This window comes from Pyxicephalus adspersus, chromosome 5 (assembly GCF_032062135.1).
Source record: "Pyxicephalus adspersus chromosome 5, UCB_Pads_2.0, whole genome shotgun sequence".
Lineage (NCBI taxonomy): Eukaryota > Metazoa > Chordata > Amphibia > Anura > Pyxicephalidae > Pyxicephalus > Pyxicephalus adspersus.
This window is the reverse complement of record NC_092862.1, coordinates 141,300,853-141,322,244: the sequence shown is the minus strand read 5'-3', so window position 1 is coordinate 141,322,244 and position 21,392 is coordinate 141,300,853. Positions and strand designations below refer to the sequence as shown.

The following is a 21,392-nucleotide window of genomic DNA, read 5'->3' as shown; positions in this document are numbered from 1 at the left end:
AACAGGCACAGCTAGTGTGGGGATCTGGAAAGTCAGCATAGGGGGGTGAATTCCCCTAATAATGAGCACAGAAGGTGTACAGATCCGGTAACTTGACCCATGGATAGGGGGAACCCCCATATTGGGCACAGAACAGCTATGGACCCAAGAATGGCCCTTCATAATGGGCCCAGCTGGTGTAGCAACCTGGGAATTCAGCATAGGGGTTGTGAAAGGCCCTCATAATGGGCACAGCAGGTGTACAGACCTGGGAATGTGGCACTAGGATAGTGGGAAACCCTCATAATGGGCACAGCAGATGTGCAGGCTTGGGAACTCAGCATAGGGATGGTAGGAACCCCTTATTATGGGCACAGCAGGTGTGCAGCCCTGGGAACTGCAGAGATCCCACCAACAGAGTCCCCGAGAGAATGAACAGATTGTCAGATGGTTTAATTCTCCAACATCTACCAAATACTGATCAAAGCTTTGTTTATCTTCATTTTTTTCGTATAAGAAAGATTATTATTATTATCCTCCTGATTTTTATTAGCCTTTTTCAATCTGCTGCTGCAGATAGATGTGATATACCTTTACTTTGGCTACACATAAAGCATCTACATATGTTTAGATTTTAGATGTCACACATGGCCGGTCGCTCGCCCCTCTTCTTTGCACATTGCTAATATTTGTACAGACAGTTACCGTTTGCACATGTTCATTTATGTACATTCAGAAGTTCCCGGTGCACAATTAGAGTCGTCATCCATCACCTCCTGGCTCTGATGTGTCTCAATGTAAAGACAAAAAGTTGTTTGCATATGTTCTGCTAAGATTGGAGATATCTATGAAAATGATTACTCCCATTTCAATGCCATTCACACATGAAGAGGTTTGAAACTTTGTTTATGGAAATGGCTACAATTCCATGTGAGATTGGGGAGAAAAAAAAATCTTTGCTCTTAATATGCAATCTTGGAATAGGGACGCCAAGCCAATCTTTTTCTATGTCCTTTTCAGCCCTCTGCATCCTAGTGATCCTTGGTCACTCTGCATTTTGTTAATTGAATATAGGCCCTGCTTGTTCTGCAGATTACAAAGCTGTTTTCTCAATACCTTTGCAATAAAAACCTATACCGATTAATTAATATTGGGCTCCCTATTTTAAAGTACCCATTTCACGACTTTTATGTTTATCAATTACTGCATGTTTGTTCTGTAAGCCCTATCAGTATGTGTCGGTGTTTAAAAACCACCTTTATGTGTCTTCATTTTGTTGACCTACCTGACCATTGCATTTATATGAGCCTAATGGACATCCAACTCCAAAACCATAGGCATTAATATGTAATTGCCCCTAGAGCCCCTACTCTTCAGCAAAGGTGTTCAACAAGATTTTGGACAATGTTTGTTGTAGTTTGGCCCAAATATCAATTGTGAGGCCAGGTGCTAATTTGGATGGGAAGACCTGGCTCACAATTCCAATTCATTCCAAAGGTCCCAGTAGGGTTGAGGTCAGGAGAAGGTCCTTATGAAGTTGGTTTTATATTCTTTAACCCGATAATTTACAGGGTGGGGCAAATATGTTTCTTGTTCTTCCAACTGGCTCACACTTCTAGTGATTGCATTCTGCTTTTTGCAAATGTATATTTTCAGCCTCTTTAGGGTCTGAGGGGATTTCTGATTTTGCAGATCAAAATATGGCACTGGAAGTAGCCCTGGCCATGGAGTGGCAGGAGAAATGAAATTTAGCAGCTGCACACATGGTGACATAGAGTGCCACTGATATGAGTACAAAGGACAGTTACTTCTCCTGATACTATAACTGGCATATAACACTTACTGCCTCCAATTCCTATATTACATAATGGCACTTACCCCGGTCCCCAGTGCAATGGTGTATGTGACACTCAGCTCCCTTTATACCATTAATTGCATATGTCATTTACCTCCCTGAAAATCCATGCAGCAACGTGGAATTGTTCTCAATATTATTTAGAGTACTGGTTGGGAATCTGCAGTCCCTAACTTTAAATATATTTTTTTGTTCCTGAAAAAAACATATTAGATATTGTTGTGTTAGGAAAGAATTCCAAAAGAACCTCCTTAGTTATGCCATGCCAAGGACATAAAGTGAACACTTACAGGGGCCACACACCACAGATCCATGAGGATATCACAAAAAAATTGTTTTACAGCAACGTTATGTCTTTCTGAAAAGAAATAGAGAGCTTTTTACATAGGTCACTGTCAAATGAAGTCTCATAGCTCATGAGTATAATGGAAGGCAGCGGACGCCTTAAAATGATTGTTTTGTTTAGCGGTGGAGTGACCTGGGTGATATTTTCCATTCCGTTGGAGCAGCATGCTTCCAGAGGCCGAGCTGTATATCATTTCATAATGTGAGAGTGTGTCTGTGTCTTGGCATGGCTTGGAGCTGCGGCTTGTTGGCAGTTTATACACAGAACATGGGAAGAGGAGGAATTCATACCATCTTACCATTTGTCAGAACCCATTAAAGTACAGCCTATACCAGGAGGCAGAACAGTGAGCGACGTGTGCTGAATGTTTTTGTCGTGCCAGCGAAATTGCTAGAACTAAGCTGTACAAAAAAAACTTGTAAGAATATATGTTAAATCTAAAATCGTGTCCTCTGCACGGCTAGATGTACACAAGGTTGTTCTTGGGTTAGCCTTGGTGCAGATGACCTGCATTTAAGGCTATAATATGACATGCTGCCCAGGAGTTGGGTTCCGCTTGCTGCTGCTGCTGGCTTTTTTTTTTCTGTAGACAAAAAATACTGCTTACTCTACAGAAAATCAATTAGGTAGTCTAGGGCTTAACACAATATCCTCCCTCTAACATTAGCAATATCACCTTTGGCCGTAACCAATTTTACAGCTGCAAAGGCGAGCCAAATAGAGACCATCTGTCTTCCTCAGACCTGCCTGTAGAAAGTGCTAAACCTAACCTTTCAAATGTATTTACTCCAAGCTCCCAGAAGGGACAGATTTTGTAAACCGAAACCAGACATGACTTATCAATATAGCTGAACTTGTTTGCACCGAGGGGGTATAGGTAACCAACATGCATCACTGCTCCTTGTGTCACTTTTATGTATTTCTAGTTACCTTATTCTCTTTTTTGTTTTGGATAGATTAGGAAATAATTGTAAAGCCTGGTAGGTTTTGAGTTTTCACAACTTTTAGTCCTGGTTACAATGGTCTCCAGAACAAATGAGAAGAATCTCCACCATGGAAAGCGCAATCAGAATATTGAAACAACCACATCTTCAATCATATTAAAAATTGTTTCTTGTTTTCACCTTTAAATGCTATCTGGTCATGTGTAAATACCTGGATGGATATAGTGTAATATTATCAAGAATTGTTTTAACCTTATTCCATTTTAATATTTATTTATTTTACCAAAAAAAAAGTCACCCCTTCTTGCACCATAGCAAGATGACCATTGAGTATTTTTTATTCTAGTTGATAAGTATTTGACTATCAATAATAGATTAATATATTTCAGGAAATGGGGTCTCAAAAAGTGTAGGTTCCTCCAAGCCCCAACCTGGAACTTTAAAATAAAGATAATATTAAAGTCAGCACACCAAAGTTTAGCCATAGCCATTTTAAAGTTTTAGAGATTCCATTCTTAAGGCCGAGATATAGAACTTTACTGAAGTTCCATAGCCACCGCCATTAAATTCCAGGGACTGAAAGGTTTTTGTTGGTTCTGAATATAAGGCTTGAGGGGTCCACAGAGTCCAGGAAATGTCACACTTACTTTGGTTCTGGAACTTTTAGTATGGTGGCTTTTGTTTTGGAAATCCACATGGTGCCACAGTCTGATGTGCACCAATCCCGGACACATTTGAGAAGAAGGAAAAGACCTTCTTTGGAACTGACATTAGGGAGAAGTGCAGAAATGTGTGAATGTGGGGTAGGATTGGGTATATGCCTCATATTTAATTCTCCCTTGTTGAAGGTTTCTAAGTTGCTGCTAGACTTAATTATTTGCATTGAATTTCCTTTATGGCATTTTAAAGTGCACCTGTACATCACACAGGTGACTCGCTCCCTTTCTATTTGCACTGAAGTGCTAGGTGTTGAGAAGCCAATTACCAGACACCCAGCACACGTGAGGGATAGGAGTCCTATAAGTGTTAATGCTTTATTGTGAAAATGAAGCAGTGGGAGCGTGAAAGGATAGCGGAGGAAGGAAGGGCAAATAAATTAACTTTTGCTTCGACCTGCATGAACGAAGAGCACCTTTCCTTTGTGTGCAGGCCTTTAAAATGGCAAAATTTTTCTCATACATTTTGCAAAAAAAAAAAATTATTTTGAAATATCAAATTTTACAGAATTATCTATTTTAGTGCAAAAAAACAGAAAGCGCCCTTATCATGTCACCTAACTGGAGAAAGTTTATTTTTTTCAGTTTATGTTTTAATAGCAGTTTAGAAATGTTATCGCTAGATTGGTCACAGACATAATTCACATCTTTCTTCGGGCACAGTAAACAGAAGAAATGGTTTAATGGCTCCATAAAAGGCACTCTATGCTGATAGCTCAGATTAGGGCTGCAGTAATGGATTTTGGCGTGGGGGGAAGGGCACTGGTTTGACAGAGTGAAATGTACTGGAAGGGAATCTGCACGCTTCTCTGATGTATGTCAACTGCTCCCAATCTTGTGCCGTGCACGGGGAAGACAGATTGAGAGCGCCCATGACACGGTCATCCTTACCTGTAAGACAGTTTTCTGTGGCTTTCCTAAAGGGAGCAGTGAAATTATTGGGACATTGAGGGGCAGACCCCTGATGTGCTTGGTATCACACCCAGATTTTCTACTTTGGAAAATCACTTTCCCAATATAGGATGATCATATAAAAAGGGAACAAAATTCACTACATGAGGACGTAAGTCCAGATGGATTTATACCAGTTTTTCCTAACTAGTGTTTATTGGAACCCTAGACGTTGCTAGGGGTTCTGTGAGCAATGAGCGGTGATCTTTTTGGCCATCGGTAAGGGTGACATTCTTCCCATTGGTCATCACGCTAATGTACTGTGAGCAGTGGATATTGGTTTTATTGTCAGAGGTTCCATAGGAGCTGAAAGTTATTTCAAGGGTTCCCCTTATGGTTAGGAAAGGCTGCTCAAAGATCAAGGGCAAATATGTACCTGGACCTTTGAAATTCATGCATTGAGTTCCACCATTATTTGCCCAGATCTGGTAATGAATAGATCATTTACGGCCTCACTGGGGTGCCAGCCATTTTCAGATTGTTGGTAACTCCCTGCACAAGCTGGCAATTCATCCCTTTACCCATAAATTGAAAGGAACCAGCTTGTTCATCTATCTGCCAAGTTATGGAGAAGGTTGCAGATGATATTGGTGGTTTAATCTAAAATCATTGGGTGACTCATTTTGCATTGTGCAATGATAGTGTTTTATGTCTCTCCCTCTCTTGTTCTTTCTGTCTTATTGTCCCTGATTTATTAAAGCTCTCCAAGGCTGGAGAGGATACACTTTCATCAGTGAAGCTGGATGATCCAGCAAACCGGGAATGGAACTGGTCCAGGATTCAAAACATTTGCTAGCAGATTGCAAATGACTTTGAAGAAATCCATTTCTGGTTTGCTGGATCACCCAGCTTCACTGATGAAAGTGTGTCTTCTCCAGCCTTGGAGAGCTTTAATAATCAGGGCCATTGTCTCACTTGTACTGCTAACATTAGGCTGCCTGTTCATAGTGCACAGGTTAGCAAAGCAGAGAAACTCCTACATCAGACAATAAAAAAGGAAAACCAAGAAAAGCCAATAAACTCCAACAGCCCAGCTTTTATTTGTCCTTTTAAGCACACATTATCCTATAGTCAGGACTTTTCCATTTAGTCTCTTTCAGATATTACCAGGTTTTCTCAAATCTGCAACATTAGCATAACGTAAACATTTTACTATCACTATATCCTTGCTCAGCATCCTCGATGAAGTGCTATTGGAGCATGCACTGCTGAGTGTTACACGATCGCAAAAGTCAAGGAGTCCATCCATACACATTAAAGATTTTTTTCCCCCTCTCTTACGGAGTGCAAGCGAAATGTATACAGCACGCAGCAGGCTGGAGCCGTGTTCGGGGAGTTTAATTTAATTAGTGTTGATCATGACTGCAGATGATGGAGATTTGATAAGGAATAATTTAGTACTTAACAGGCTTTTACATGCACCAACTCTATGTGGGAAGGTAAAGCAAATTGCAGAAAATGAGTGTGCTGTTTTTTTGTGCAAATGCCAGTAAGCTGGAAGGAAGCCTTTCAGCAGATGCACGAGCCTGTGCTAGTACGCAATACTCCGATTTTCCTAAAAGGACAGGGCATCCCTTTCTGTGTCTTTTCTTTTTTTTCATAAAGAAAGATCACAGAAAAATAAACAGCCTACTCATCGTGCCTTTTTTTTGGCCTTAAAAATTTAGTGCTGGCAAAGAAATGAGCATTCAATGAGTTGCTTTTTTCCCACATCGTATTGGGTGACAGCATGGGCCATTATGAGCATCATAATTAGAGATATTTTAATTCTAGCCAAACCTTTTTATTCTAAAATATTGAATAGATCAGGGAAAGGTTTGAAATGTTCACTGTTATTGCTGGTGAAGGTTTCCAATTCCCTTTTCGGTCAATATGAACATAATAAATAAAAGAAGTTAGGGAAAATTTCTCCCATTGGGAGGCTCTTAGTAATTAAAGTGGAACTTTTCCTAAATTCTTTACTTGCCATTCCCGTCCATTAATCTTTCATATATTGTAGTTTATTTTTAAAGGTAGATGCATTTTAAAGTGACCATGCCAAGAGTAGAAAACCTGACAAGTGTAATCTCTTGATTCTTCTTCTTCTGAGCAACCTGGTTGCTTCATAGTTCTTAGGTCACATAATATAAAGGAATTCGGATTGCTGGAAATAAAAGCAATGTTGCCAAGTTTTTGGCTAATATTAGAACTGATCTACCAAACCAAACTTTCCCATCTGATCACGATTCAGCATATCTATTGGACAGGATGGGAAAAGACTTTATGCAATAACATTATTTGAGATACATATGCATGTGGTCATGCTTTTTCCCCTTAATGTAGATGTTTACCATCGGGGGTAGGAGATTTAAAAGAAACTGAAAGCTCAAAAAATCCTACAGTTCTGCAACATATGATCCATGTGGGAATTCTGACCAGAGGAAATGAAATAATTGAATTCTCGTCTTGTTGTCCACTCGCCAGCCTGGGAAAAAAAATTGACTGAATGCACATTAGTGACGTGTTATGCTAATTGGTATTGAATGGAACACATGGAGAGAGGACTCTGCCATTTCAAGTTAATTCATCTCAGACATCCTATATCATGAACTCGCAGAGACTTCTGAGGGTGCGAATGAATCGTAGTAGGTTTGTGAGAATCCCTCCTGTAAGGATGGTTGGTTAATGAAAGCTTCTTGCTACATTTACACTTATTTATATATCTATCATTTTTATTCATTCCCTCATCTCCCCATCTCATTTTAATCTTCTTACTAAATGTGTTTTAAGTTTTGAATGACACCCATACTACCCCATACATTTGGCTTGTTTGGTGGATAATTGTTCTCAAGGATTGCCTGTTAACACGCACCTACTGTATATGTGTTTTGGGGGACATCTGTTTGTTGGGGTACCAATGCATGTTGGTGCAGTCAGCAATATATCTGGTCCGTCAATGTACTGCAAGGCATACAAATGAATGTACATGAATGGTGTGCTTGATCCACAAAAAGGATCAGGAATGTTTTGGGGCTCCTTGACTCTCGTTAGAGGCCATTTGAAAAGAACACGTAGAGTGCACAACAAAACACACACATAAGTGTCATTGAGTCCTTCTTGCACTCCTTTACAACAGCTAGTGGTGTACATCTATTGTTAAAGTGGCCTTGGACCATCTAAATACATTTTAAATTTTTTCAAATTCTCAAGGGCTTACTTACATCAGATTGCATTTTCCTAGATTGTATTAACTTCAAAATTAATATTTCACCAAGTCAGTCAAAAACCCAGGCACAAACCAAGTGGGTTCATACCCATCACCTATTTCCCCAATATTTGATCTCTTCTAGAGCAGTCTTTTAACATTCACTCTGTTCTGTGGTTTCTCCTTCCAGCCCCTTTGTGACTATAGGATACAATAATGATGTAGGGGTCCAAAGAAGGAATTAGGAGCATGGCAGGGGATGCAGACATCCTATAAATGAAGAATGTGAGGATTCCCTAGGCAACCATTGCTCTTCAATAGAACATTTAAGGAGTAGGCAGGGCAACTTAATATGCAGGACCACTAAACTATAAAAGCCATATCCTTTTGCAAATTCTTCTCTTTGAATCTTCCTGTTCTTCTCTTTGAATTTTTTTAATTTCTTCTTCAAAATACATTCTTTTAATCAAAGTTAGCATTAATGTCATGGCAAATCCAATTCTGAAGTATGCATGCTCTTTAGTATATTGGTTTAGTATTGATAAATAAGGGGTGCAAATGTTTGACCAACAGCTGAGGAGCAATAATTTCGGCTGATGTAATACTATGGCTTTTGATACTAAAGTCATATATAAGTGTTAAGGGGGAAAGGATCAGCCATATGTTATCTAATTATAGTAAGTGTTTATATGCACTCCCGGGATGCACCTGGTGTCTGGAACTGAGCAGAATCCGACCTGCAAAACGCAGATGAAATACGTGTACTTGGACAGTTCTACCTTATAATTAAAATTCTGTTCAGCCAGTCTTGTATTTCCACACCCATTCCATACGGCTTAGCCAGAATGGTGACACCACCAATGCCTGTGTCCTCTTACCAGGCTGAATGACTTTTATCCCCATCACATTTTCCAGTTCTCGGTACTTGTGTTGTAGAAGATTGGCACAAAAACTTTGATGTTCCCACACAGGGGATCACCAGATAGCACAGATTACAGATGTTTCCATGTTTCCATACTGATGCCATGAATTTCTGTTTTCAGGTAACACACAGCCTAACCATATCTCTGTCTTGTCTCCTAGTGGCTTTTCACGGTGTCCCAGTAAAAATCAAAAAAGAACCGCACAGTCCATGCTCTGAACTGAACACCGCCTGCAGCCAGGAACAGCCTTTCAAGTTCAGCTATGGAGAAAAGTGCCTGTACAATGTCAGGTAAGTTCCGTTCCATTGGTAAATGGTGGTGATGGATTTCCAAAATCTGTGCTCACTTGTTTTTCTCTGTCCATTATTAACTTGTATTGGCTGCCTTGCCCTAAATGTGGATTGTGAGCTCAGCGTCTGCCTTGATTTAGTTGGCTCCGCTGATCCATAATCTGCATTCTAGTGTCTGCTCCTGCATCTCCTATAACAGGTCACTCATTATCGAGACTTAGAACTTATACCACCACAGCCAATAGGTCATTCTTTTAAAGTCTGGTACGCCTGAGCATATTTTCTTTTGCCTGTTGAATTTCTGATTTAGTACTCCAGATTATTAGTATATTGCTGTGTATATTGTATCTGGCCAATATGTCCTAATTACCATTAATAATATTTTCCTTCCACCTTCCACCTTTTCCTTTGTCCCTTGCTGCAAACCAAAAAAAATGATCAAAACAGTAAACTATATATTCATAGACAGACATAGAAAGGAACCTCCTATTTCCTTCTTTGGTATAATCTTACTTTGTATCAGCCAGCCCCTTAGTCTTAATAAAATGTGTTTGTGTGGTTTATTGAGATTCAAGACTAAACAAAATTATTTTATCAAAATGTCCAAAATCCCGTTTAGGAGTACCATAAAGTGAGACACTTGTAGGCAGGATAAATGTCTCGAACCCGACGCGTTTTGCCTTTCCTAGGCTTCCTCAGGGGAATGTGAGACTGTATGTGCTAGATTGTGTCTCAGATTTGGGGTTATAATTTGCTTTACAGCAAGCAGGGATTTGTAAGGGCTAAATCAGTGGTGCAAGGAGAATGGTTGCTTTTTAATCAATGATTTGGAGTGCTTGGTGGAGTAGCTTAAGCAGACTCGGTTGCTGGTTGCTGGATTTACCTGACAGTGGTAAACTATTAGAGATATGCATGTTGTTTTGGGGTTTCCAACTGCTTTTCATGCTCTCTTTCCATTTCTCCTGTGCTCATTCTCTCGACATCTTTCATACTTTCTCTCTTTTGCTCTCACGTGGTAACTCGCTTTTTATTTCTCTTATTCATTATCCCTTTTTCTAGCTTTAAACAGTAAAAACCTCTAAATTCCTACAATAAATCATGCCAGTGCTTTCAATACTTTCTAAGACTAATTAAGAATTCTGTTGCTCGAATTTGAAAAAATAAATAGTGTGTGGGATCCAGAGATGCTTTCTATGCAAGCTCAGCATATGAATCCACAATTGCCATCTAAAGAGATTAAGACACCTTTCTAATTTACTAGCCTTAAACTTGCCAGCTTTATAATTTATTGGGCTCTTTGGGGGCCTCTTGACTTTTCGTTCCTTTAGATGAAAAATAATGCTTTCCAGCAGAGTGTTTTCAAAAAGCTTTTTAACCTTTGCTTTCTTGACTGTAATGCATTTTTGCATAACATGGGCGAGACAGGCTTTTAAAGTGATTTACACTGTTGCACGTCCGCTTGACAACGCATTGTAGGTAAGACACACAGGAGACTGGGTGACTTTTAGCATTTCTGTGTTGTTTAGTTTTGTGCAAGGTGGGGCCCTCTAGCCATGAACTTCATCCATATTCTGCAGGAGTAGAATTTTCGTTGATACTGTTGGGTTGCATCACTTGTCGGATACTTTTTTCTATCAAATGGTCAGGTTGCCTTTCTGCAGTTCATGCTTTGGTTTATGTACACTTAATTTTAAATATTCTAAGGGTTTGGAAGGAGTGGCTCAGAGGTTAGCATTTTGGCCTTTGCAGCGCTAGGCCCCAGTTTCGAATCTTGCCCAGGACTCTCTCTGCATAGAGTTTGCAGGTTCTCCCCGTGTTTGCATGGGTTTCATCTGGGTACCTCGGTTTCCTCCCACATTCCAAAAACATGCAGTTAGGTTAATTGTCTTTGAATTTCCCAAAAATTAACCTTAGACTGTTTTAAAGATAAACAACTGAGGTAGAGACATTAGAGTGTGAGCCCCTTTGAGGGAAATTTAGATTTCCCCTCCTTTGCTTTTTTGGTAACAATGGTCATCGGTAAAGAGGGTGGACCTCACGGGAACACAGACAGCTGTAAAAACCTGACTCATAATTCTTGCCTACTCTACCAGAAATTTTTTTGCCTTCACATGCAAATTAATGTTGATGCAATTATATTTGCTTGTTATTGTAGTGCCTATGATCAGAAACCACAAGTTGGAATGAGGCCCTCTAACCCGCCAACTCCTTCCAGCACACCAGTGTCTCCATTACATCATGCGTCACCCAACACAGCTCAGAACCCAAAACCAGACCGTCTCTTCCCCCCGCACCTTCCACCATCTCAGCCCCTTCCAGACTCCAACTACACCATGGATCACAGGTGAGATCTCTATCCATCATTCTAAAGGCAATATAAGGATTGTTGACTAATAAATGGTATCTATTCATACAAAAACTGGGGAGAAAGGGGGCATTTAGGTTACAATAAAGCACCAATGGCCATGGCTGGCAGCTAAAGGACATTGGAGTATAGAAGATTGATTATACTTCTGAGTGTTAAACTAGCCGGCTTTGTTTTCATTTGTGCTTTTGTATTCTTGTAGTCCTACATAAAACATGGAAATTATTCTGCTTTTGTATGTGTTTTGCATTGCAAATGTTCTCTAGTGTAGAGTGAAATGTTACTAGCTTTTTAGCAAAAGGTTTTAAAATGCCCTGTTTGGAAATGCAATGTCGGTGTGATTATCTCTACTAAAATAACATCATACAGAGGCAGATTTATTGCTAAACTTTAGTTCCATCGATACATTTACTTATTTATTTATTTATTTATTAGTCGGACACATCCATAAGATTTTGATGATGATCTATTGCTTTATATGTATAATGTAATATAAAAAATACTGCTATTCCGTTTAAGGGTTTGATCCAAAACTGATAGATAGTTAATTACCAAATGAAAGTTTGTTTTTATATCTATTGGAATCCTATTGGTAAGATCTTTGAACTTGGTCCCTGGGTCTTTACACCTCCTTTTCTCATTAGGAAGGGCTAAAACCATTTGAACACTGAGTTCTTGAATCTGAACTCCTGCTACACCTATTATGAGGTGCGATCACCATCCCTGTACCAGGTTCCCGAGTCTGTCCCCATTATAAGGATTCCTTCCACCCCTAGGTTGAGGTCCTGGGTCTGCCCACTTGCTGTTACCGTTATGACTTGCTGTCACTATCCCTGTACTGGGTTTCTAGGTCTGAACACCTGCTGTGTCCATTGTGAGGAGTTGCCACCAGCCCCATACTATGTTCCCATGTCTGCCCATTATGGTTGGCTTCCACCATTTTTACACTAGGTTTCCAGGTCTACACATTTGCTCCAACAGGGGCTCCAACCATCCCTACTTTGAGTTCCTTGGTCTATACTCCTGCTTTTCACATTATAAAGGATATTCAACATCTTTATTGGAATTCATAGTATAGAGAAAGTAACAGGAGTAGCTGAGAAGCACAACAGTAGGTGGGGACACTCCAAACTCACGAGTGATTAAAAAACTATGGCAGCTAAAATTAACCACTAGGTATATATATGGGCCATAATATATAAATATATATATATATATATATATATATATACCATAAAGATCTATAGGAAAGGCCTTGAGATCTATAGAAAGACAAATTTTAACCCAGCCTACTAACTAGACTTCATAGCTGAAATAAAATTTTTGGTTGGACCAACCCTTTAATGTTCTTGAAATAAACTGAAATGTTTTAAAAGTCAAAAAATAAGAACTAAAAAACAAACTTTTGCATTGTTTCCCCTATTTAATCAGGTTTCGCAGGCAGCTCTCTGAACCATGCAACTCTTTTCCTCCACTCCCTGCACTGCCTCAAGATGGTAGACCTGTTTACCAACGGCAGATGTCAGAGCCAAGTATCCAGTTCCCTCCTCAAGGATTTAAACAAGAATACCACGACCCTGTTTATGAACATGGCACTATGGTGGGAAATGCCCCCAGCCAGACCTTCCCTCCACCTCTCATGATTAAGCAGGAGCCACGAGATTTTGCATATGACTCAGGTATGTACTTACTGCTGGGAGAGATCTGTAAAGATATACAAGTTCTTGTTAAATGTTTTTTTAGAAAGTGTTTTATTGACTGGTATTTTAGTGGATTCCAGTGTCTGGGTAACTTGTATTCAATCAGCTATAGTACTCAATACCCTGCAGTGTAATACCTTTGGGTGGCCAAGTTCTTGGTGTCTGATGAGCAGGTTTGATCCTTTATTGTCTGCCAATATGCCTCAGCATGGCGCTTGGTGTAATCCAATGTACCTAATTTTCTGGTGTCTTGTCATGTGCAGTGCTCAATCTAGTGCAGTGGCATGTAGTGACCCTTCAGTGGCATCTGATAATATCCCTGGACTCATCTCCTATTCTCTTGAAACCATCTTCTTTTTATACTTTGTACCCTTTATTTTTTACCAGTTCCTCATGCTGGAGTCTGTGAATGAAATAGAAGTACCAAGTAATTTATTGCATTAATTCACACTGGTTTATGATCAGTGTGGCAAGCTGAAATGCGATAAGGCAATCGTATTCTATTTAAGCATTTAACAATAAGTCTTCTGGTGCTTTATTCCCAGCATCCAGCACATTTATGTGTATAGACTTTGCAGTTGACAAAGTAAGATGTTGCAAGGTGGTGAAGTTGCAAGCCAGTTCCCAAATGAGTGGTGGTAGACGTTTGTGCTTTTCTAACACAGGGCAAAACAAGAGTTCACTTCTACTTGACCCTCCTTGGCAGCACATACATCCATTGGCTCCCCCAATAATCTTTTCAGCTATAGCAAACGTGCTATGTAAGCTACTAGTTACACAGGGCACCTTACAGGGCATCCTACTCGGGGCTGTGGACTCCCCATGTGAAGTTACTAGTTGGCTTATTTCACATGAAGTGGGGCACAAACACCCATGCTTCTTCTAAATTAGGCATATTCCCTGGAAATATTCCCTGGGGAGATGCAATTAAGACTGGTTTCATGTATGCAATTCTTTATGGTGAATTACCCACAGCCAATTTATGTATAAATGGGCTCCCAATACACTACAATAGACAAAAAGACACAAATGATGCTTTGTTACAATTCAGCAGACTGCAACATTTTGCACTGACTTCTACTGAACCAGTGAATTGGGGTACTGTTAATGATGAGGGCCCGATGGACCAACATGCAGTGAATTAATGTTTATAGATGCAAAAAAGTTGAAATTACCCCTTAAGCACACCTGTTGCTTTTGTTCGGCCAATGTAATTATTTGCAATATGTTTTATTTGCTGAAAACAAGCAGAAGGCTGGAATCAGCCTTTCATTCGGGAGATTCCTTAATTTAATGGAGCGAGGTGCATACAGATGTACAGGTGGCAGAGTAGCTACAAAGAGTCAACAGAACTACATACTCTGAATAGTATTGGCTCCTTGCATATGCTAAACAACAGAAGTGGTTATTATAATGCCCCTATTATGCGTTATTATTTGAAAAAAAAAGTCACTGTGTGATAGGTTAAAGAGAAATTAAACTCAAAAGTACCCCATAAGGACAAAAATACACATACCTTCAATCCCACAGGGTAGTCTGATCCATCTAGAGTTCTCTTCTATCAGGTCCTGCGTCGTCTCGGCATTCGACCTTAGGACGGCGCTCCGGGCGCTGCCATCTTCGTCTCTTTTTCGTGGTTCTTCTTCCTACGTCACCTGACCCAGGCACGAGATCGGGTGACGTAGGTTGAAAAAAAACAACTTGCCGATCTCACTGCGCATGCCCGAAAAGGCCCCTTCTGCACATGCCCGAGATGCTCGGGCATGCACATAAAGAGCGCCCAAGAGCCTCCAGGGATGCGTAATGTAGGTATTCCGGGAGGCTCTGCACTCCCATTCATTCTCGATTGCCTAGGCAAAAAAAAGGGTGTAACACTTAAAAAAAAAAAAAAAAACAAACAACAGAAATTTTATTTTACATAAAAAGTTTGTCTAGTTAAGGTACATTTTAAAGTTTAATTGTAAAAGTAAAAATGCAAAACGCCCCTCTAAAACAAAAAGATAAATAAAAAACAGCGATTCTAAATGTTGCCAGCAGTGTGTTCCAATAATGCAGCATAAGGAAGCAATCCTTGATACAAGATATCCATTTCCAGGCCCGTTCTTGCCACTGGGCTCCATGTAGCAGATTATTATGTTGTGGGTTGGGTTGCCCTCAGAACAAATATGTATCATTAAGATGGAGAGTTACAGTAAGTGCTCCTGTCTAGTGATTTGATTTGAGAATTGCGTTGTCTGGATTTACTCTTGTGCATTAACAGGGGTCACGAGAACGCCGCCTGCACTCCAAACCCATAATGGACGTCTGTAGATGGCCCTAAACCAATGACGCTGGATTTTAGCCTTGACTGATTGTTCTCAGGAGGCCGGCCTTTGTGAGCACTGACTTGTACATGAATGGGTTTTGTGTGGCTCCCAGCTTCATTCATAAAGCTGGGAGGAGGCTGGGAATGAGGAATGTCAGTTCAATAAGCCAGAGCAAAGCAGGGCTCAGGTTTCATCAGCTGTTTTGCTTGCAGAAGGAGGAGGAGAAGGAGGAATGACTAACTATGGGTTACAAGGCTGCTTCTCTGTGTGCTGTGTGTATTCACTTATGGCGGAAAAAAAAGAAAAAAAAGTAGATAAGATTGTTGTGATTCCTACTTTCATAAACACTGGTGAATATACACCCATTACCTAAGGAAGGAAGTATTCTTTAACTATGTTTGCATGCAAATGTGTAAGAATATATAGATCTATACATACATATTGGGCCACTCTCAGAAATGTCTGGACCCCATACTAGTTAAACTTCCTGGGCCCCCTTCCCCAAGTCTAAAATCCCAGCATTGCAAGTTCCTTCGTTCAGGAACTGGTACAGAAGTACCCCTTGGTTTCCCTCTCCAATAGTAACCCTTCATGCACAAATAAAAGCAGTGTTATGATCTGGATCTGGGGTGGCTGTATATGTGTATATATGTAATGATCTGTGGTAGTGTTATGATCTGGGGTGCCTATGGGGGCAGTGTTATGATCTGGGGTGCCTGTGGGGCAGTGTTATGATCTGGGGTAGCTGTATAGGCAGTGTTATGATCTGGGGTGCCTGTGGGGGCAGTGTTATGGCAGTGTTATGATCTGGGGTGCCTGTGGGGGCAGTGTTATGATCTGGGGTGCCTGTGGGGGCAGCGTTATGATCTGGGGTGTCTATGGGGGCAGTGTTATGATTTGGGGTATCTGTAAAAGGTATGGTATGACCTGGGGTGCCTATCAAGGCAGCATTATGATCTGGGGTGTCTAAAGGGCAGTATTATAATCTGGGGTGAACGTGGGAACAGTTTTAGGATCCCACAATAAAATGAAATTTTTAATTATTACTAATGGCTCTACAGATTTCACTGATTGGATTGTTTCCTAGATTTACTCTGTTCTCATAAAAGAGCACCTGTCAATCATTATTAAATTGTTGATAACTGCAAAGTTATCTCCATTGTGCAGTGTAGGGATAGTAAAAAGGGTTTGAAGCCAGTGGAGGTATTGGATACATTGGGAATTACTGTTCACCAGACTGCTTTGGGAAGGAGGGGAAAGGTTTCTCCTTTCCCTAAAGTGTTTCTAATCTGACTGAATCACCGTTCTGTACAGACTTGTTTTTATTTTGTGACAGCGTGTACTTGCGTTCATTTTGCCTTAATTATTTTCTTGGCAGCCTCTTTCAGTACTGCTCATTCATTTCAAGTACCTTGTAATAATTGTTTTTATTCTGTATCTTTAAAACATGAAAACATGTCCCGAATGAGAGCTTTATGACTGCTAGTTTCCTTTTAAGCTTGTTTATTTTGTTCCTCTTTTAGACTGGTGCATGGTCATATGAGACGTTGTTGTGTTCATTGGCTTACCCAACCTTGTTGGTCTTGTTGATGGTGGTGGGCCTAAAGATTTTTAAAGTGGACCTTGCTCTTGGTCCATCAATTTAATTTTAGTTTTCCCCCATAAAGAGAGGTATATATGATAGTGCCGCCATCTTGCTTCTATTCTGACCCAATCCCAAAATTTTTTATGCTCTTTGTCTTCCTGGTGAGAATACTCAAGCTCCATATGTCCAGGGTAGAATACAGTACAGGTTTGTGCATGCCTAGCACACCTATGTATATGAGAAAAGTATGGAGGGTACTGGTAACTTTACAACAAAGACATTTTCAACAGTTGTGCTCCCCCCAAACTTTGGTAACAGTTTGGAAAATGCCTTTTTCTTTACCATCATGACAGCAGAGCCCTAACCTGCATCAATTTACTTTTGTAGTCACATTGCCTCCTGACTTCTTTACACCAGCAGCCCCAAGTCATGTCTTTATAAAGCTGGCTTGGTGCACAGGGGCACAGTCATGCTAAAAAAGAAAAAGGATCTTCCACATATTGTTTCCAAGAGTTTGTTGGCACACACAATTGTCTGTAATGTCTTTGTATGCAGTAGGTATAATTTGCATGTCTTGCCATTTTCTGCTCCCCTACTAAACTGCCTATGGTGGTCACACATCCTGCCTACCCCCATGGCCTGGAGAGGAATCAGTTTGATGCAAATGGCCATGCTGAACATATATTGCAATAAATGCAATGCAAGAATTCCTATTTTCAAGGACAGGTTTGCTGAAACTATATAAGGCTGTCTAGTAGCATTTAGAGGGTTAATTGAGGTTTTTCAAGCTACAAACTTTGAGTCATACAGTATACAGTTTCTTTAGTAATATCTACATGGTATATTTATGCAGCATTTTACATGATCTACTCCAGTTTTTGTCCCACGATATAACTCGCACTATCTAATGTTCCTCACATGTTCATACACGCAGCAAGGCCAGTGTTGAAAGAAGCCAATTCATCGAGCTTGGAACAAGCTTTCCTTAGAATCATCCCTAGGGAATCGTCTGAATTTGTCCAGCCCATTTATTTTGTATTCATCTCATGAGTGTGTCTCCTTTGCATAAACTGGTATACGTTTTGGCATGGTTGCACCATAGTTCTGAAAAAGGTAAAAAGTGGCATTAGTCAGTGAATTGCTGTTGCTATCTGTAAATTATTGTAGCTGTGCCAAAAATGGGAAGTTTATTTATAGGTGACTTTGAGATAAACTGAATAATCTACTGCTGATGTATAGTGACAGGAGGTTGCAGATAGTATATAGTGCATGCCTCTGAACTCAGGAACTCTGGCTTGTATTTTCTAAGGATTATGCCATTATGAATATATATGTACTGGCAGCCATACGGTTTTACCATGTAAGCAGCCATGTGCAGCAGATTATTGTCGCTGCTCAGCAAGTAGGCTGGTGTCCCCAGAGCACCATTAAAGTATATTAAACACATGAACAACCATCTAGCATATTGCTGCTCACTAGTCCTTCCATGTGATGGCTGCATTGGTTTTCTTTCAAACTCATCCTGCCAGTAGCAGTCCCTATCCGAACCATGCTCACTGTTCTGTATCCTATGGTTGGTGATGCACCCAGAGAATTTAGTTACTTGATGTGGTATTGAGTTTATCATTCCTGGTCTTGCCAAAATTTACCTGAGGTTTGTTATGAGACCATTGTGTAATAGGTAGAAAGTTAACAATCAGTTTGTGATAGTGATGCATTGGAAGCAAAAAAAATGAGCGAGTGTAATGATCGGAGTGACTTTGACAAAGACTAAATTGTGATGGCTGGAAGACGGGTTTGGATAGTCTCTAAAACAGGGGGTTACACATTGTGGTATTGCTGTGTTTAGTGCCTACCAAAAGTGGTCCAAGGAAGAACAGCTAGTGATTAAGAAAGAGTGTCATGGGCAATCCTTATTGCTTGAGTACACATATGGGGTTTGGCCATCTGGTCCAGTCCCACAGATGAGCCAGGTTGCTTCATATGGGTCTGTCTACCTGCAGATGGATCCTGGGCACCCAATTCTTATTGATGTACACATATGGGTTGGGGTAATCTGGTCCAGTCCCAGAGACAAGCATTAAAAACTTTATATGGGACATCATAGACACAGATCAGTTAGATTGCCCATGTTAACCAATGTCCACCACTGAAAAAATGCCTACAATGGGCATGCTTGGTGCCCAAATCTTATTGATGCACATATCTGGTCCACTCCCACAGACAAGGATTCATGGAGGATAAGATAAATGTTCTGCGTTCCACAAAAAATGTTCAGTTGAATACCAACTGAAAGCAGTGCAAAGAGTTCAGAAAGTTGACAGCTAGCAGTAGTTATACCAAAATGGTAGCAAATAGAAATTCATTGCCAAGGTTTACATACGCATTAAATCTTTTACCTTTTTTTTAATGTATGTTTTTTTGGATTAAAAAAAAAACCTTGCGTTCCATTTTGGCCACCTAGAATACGTTTCTGGCAGGGTGGTTGAAGTGCTGAATGATGAAGCCTCTGCTCTGCACTTTGTTTATTTTTTATCCAATTTACAGATGGAATGAAGACAGGATTGCATTTGCTCTGTTAAAGCCACGTCTTCATCTTGGGGAAAACACAATTAGTCCTTTGCCGTCTACTAATTGTTTGCTTTGAAGTAACCCTGTTTAACCAGCACAAACAGCTCTGCGTATTGTATCAACATTTTAGTGCAGTTTGAAACGGTAAATGCTAAATTTCATTGATGCGCCTGGTTATTAGATCAGTTAGAAATGGGAACAGCGTACAATTTAATTACGCTCCTCGATTTTTTTTTTTCCTGGGCAAGTCATTACTTTGATGAACTTCAGAGCAGTGTTTATGACTTCTAATTAACCATGTTACCCATTTGATTAAATAATCACTTTGGAAACGTTGCGGCAATTGGATTAGGGCCTGACCCTCTGTGATGGTCATAAATTAACGGTTAGGCCTTCTTAGAGACAGGGGCATTGTGGGTAACCTACAAGATGGTACGTCTTCACCAAGCTGTGGTTTCCGTAACCTTTAGAATGATGATCAACAAGCCTAAAACAGCTGTATTCAGTTTAGAATTCATGGCTGTATAATATTGGATTGTGTCTGTGCTATAAATCAGCAATTCTGGATGCACAATTGGCCTCGGGGTATAAGGGAATGATTTTTATGGCTCTGTTCACTGTCCTAAAATTTAAAATAAAAGAAAACTTTTGTTCCTGGGTTTGTGATGTAAGCAAAAGCAGATATGTTCTGTGTTAAGAAAGCTCTGTTTGAAATTGAGAAAATCTTACAGCTTTGAATGGATTCAATTGTATGTATGGTCAACTTTTGAATTGTTTTTATAACTTTTGGTTCGAGTAAGGGATTACTTTTTGCCATGTTGCATTGGAGAGTTTTCTTTTACTTCCTCTTTTGGAAACATAACAGAGAGTGAATGACAATAGTCAGGGTCATTGGAGTCCACACACCTATCCCCACCAGACCCACATCCTATGGTCTGTGATACAACTAGAAAATTGGGTTATCTGGTGTGTTAATATGTTTATCACTGCTGTAGTTGCTATATTGTGCCTGGGAATCCTTTGTGATGCACTACAGGATTCTTATTGTATATTACGTAGGAAGTGGACAATCAATTTGTGATTGTGATACATTGGAAGCAAGAAAAATGCGCAAGTGTAATGATTAGAGGGACTCTGACAATGGCCAAATTGCGATGGCTAGAAGACTGTGTCAGATGGTCTTCAAAACAGCAGTTCCAAGTGTTTACTATCTACCAAAAGTTGTCCAAGTAAGAACAATCCGTGATCAGGGGACAGCTCAATGGGAACACAATTCTTATTGATGTACAAATAAGGGTTGGGGATATCCCACCTGGTCCAGTCCAACCAACAAGCACAAGTAGCGGCTGTGTACCTGCAGACCATTTAGATTCTCCATGCTGACCCATGTCCATGGCTGAAAAAAAGCCTACAATGGATGCATGACTGTTATACCTAGACCATGGAAACATGGTACATGGTCTAATAAACCAAGTTTCCCTTGTCATTTGGATGGCTAAGTGTTTGTCCAACATTTACCTGGGGAATAGATGGCAGCAGGGCACATTATGGAAAGTAGGGAGGCTGGCTGAAGCATTTCAAGGTTCCCCTTCCAAAGTTTTAGTGCCCGATACCACAGAAACCTTCAGGGATCTTGTGGCGTCCATGCCTTAATGGGTCAGAGTTGTTTAAGTGGCA

The 21,392-nt window shown here is 40.2% G+C and overlaps 1 protein-coding gene across 2 annotated transcripts in view; it reads left to right on the top strand.

Annotated features, from left to right (window-relative positions):
* Window positions 1-21,392, top strand: part of ETV1 (ETS variant transcription factor 1) — a 52,289-nt gene that overhangs the window by 15,534 nt on the left and 15,363 nt on the right. For both annotated transcript variants that reach the window (XM_072412952.1, XM_072412953.1), the window contains 3 exons: window positions 9,059-9,188; window positions 11,344-11,532; window positions 12,985-13,232. In XM_072412952.1, the coding sequence (XP_072269053.1) occupies window positions 9,059-9,188; window positions 11,344-11,532; window positions 12,985-13,232 (567 nt within the window). The remainder of the gene's footprint in view (window positions 1-9,058; window positions 9,189-11,343; window positions 11,533-12,984; window positions 13,233-21,392) is intronic.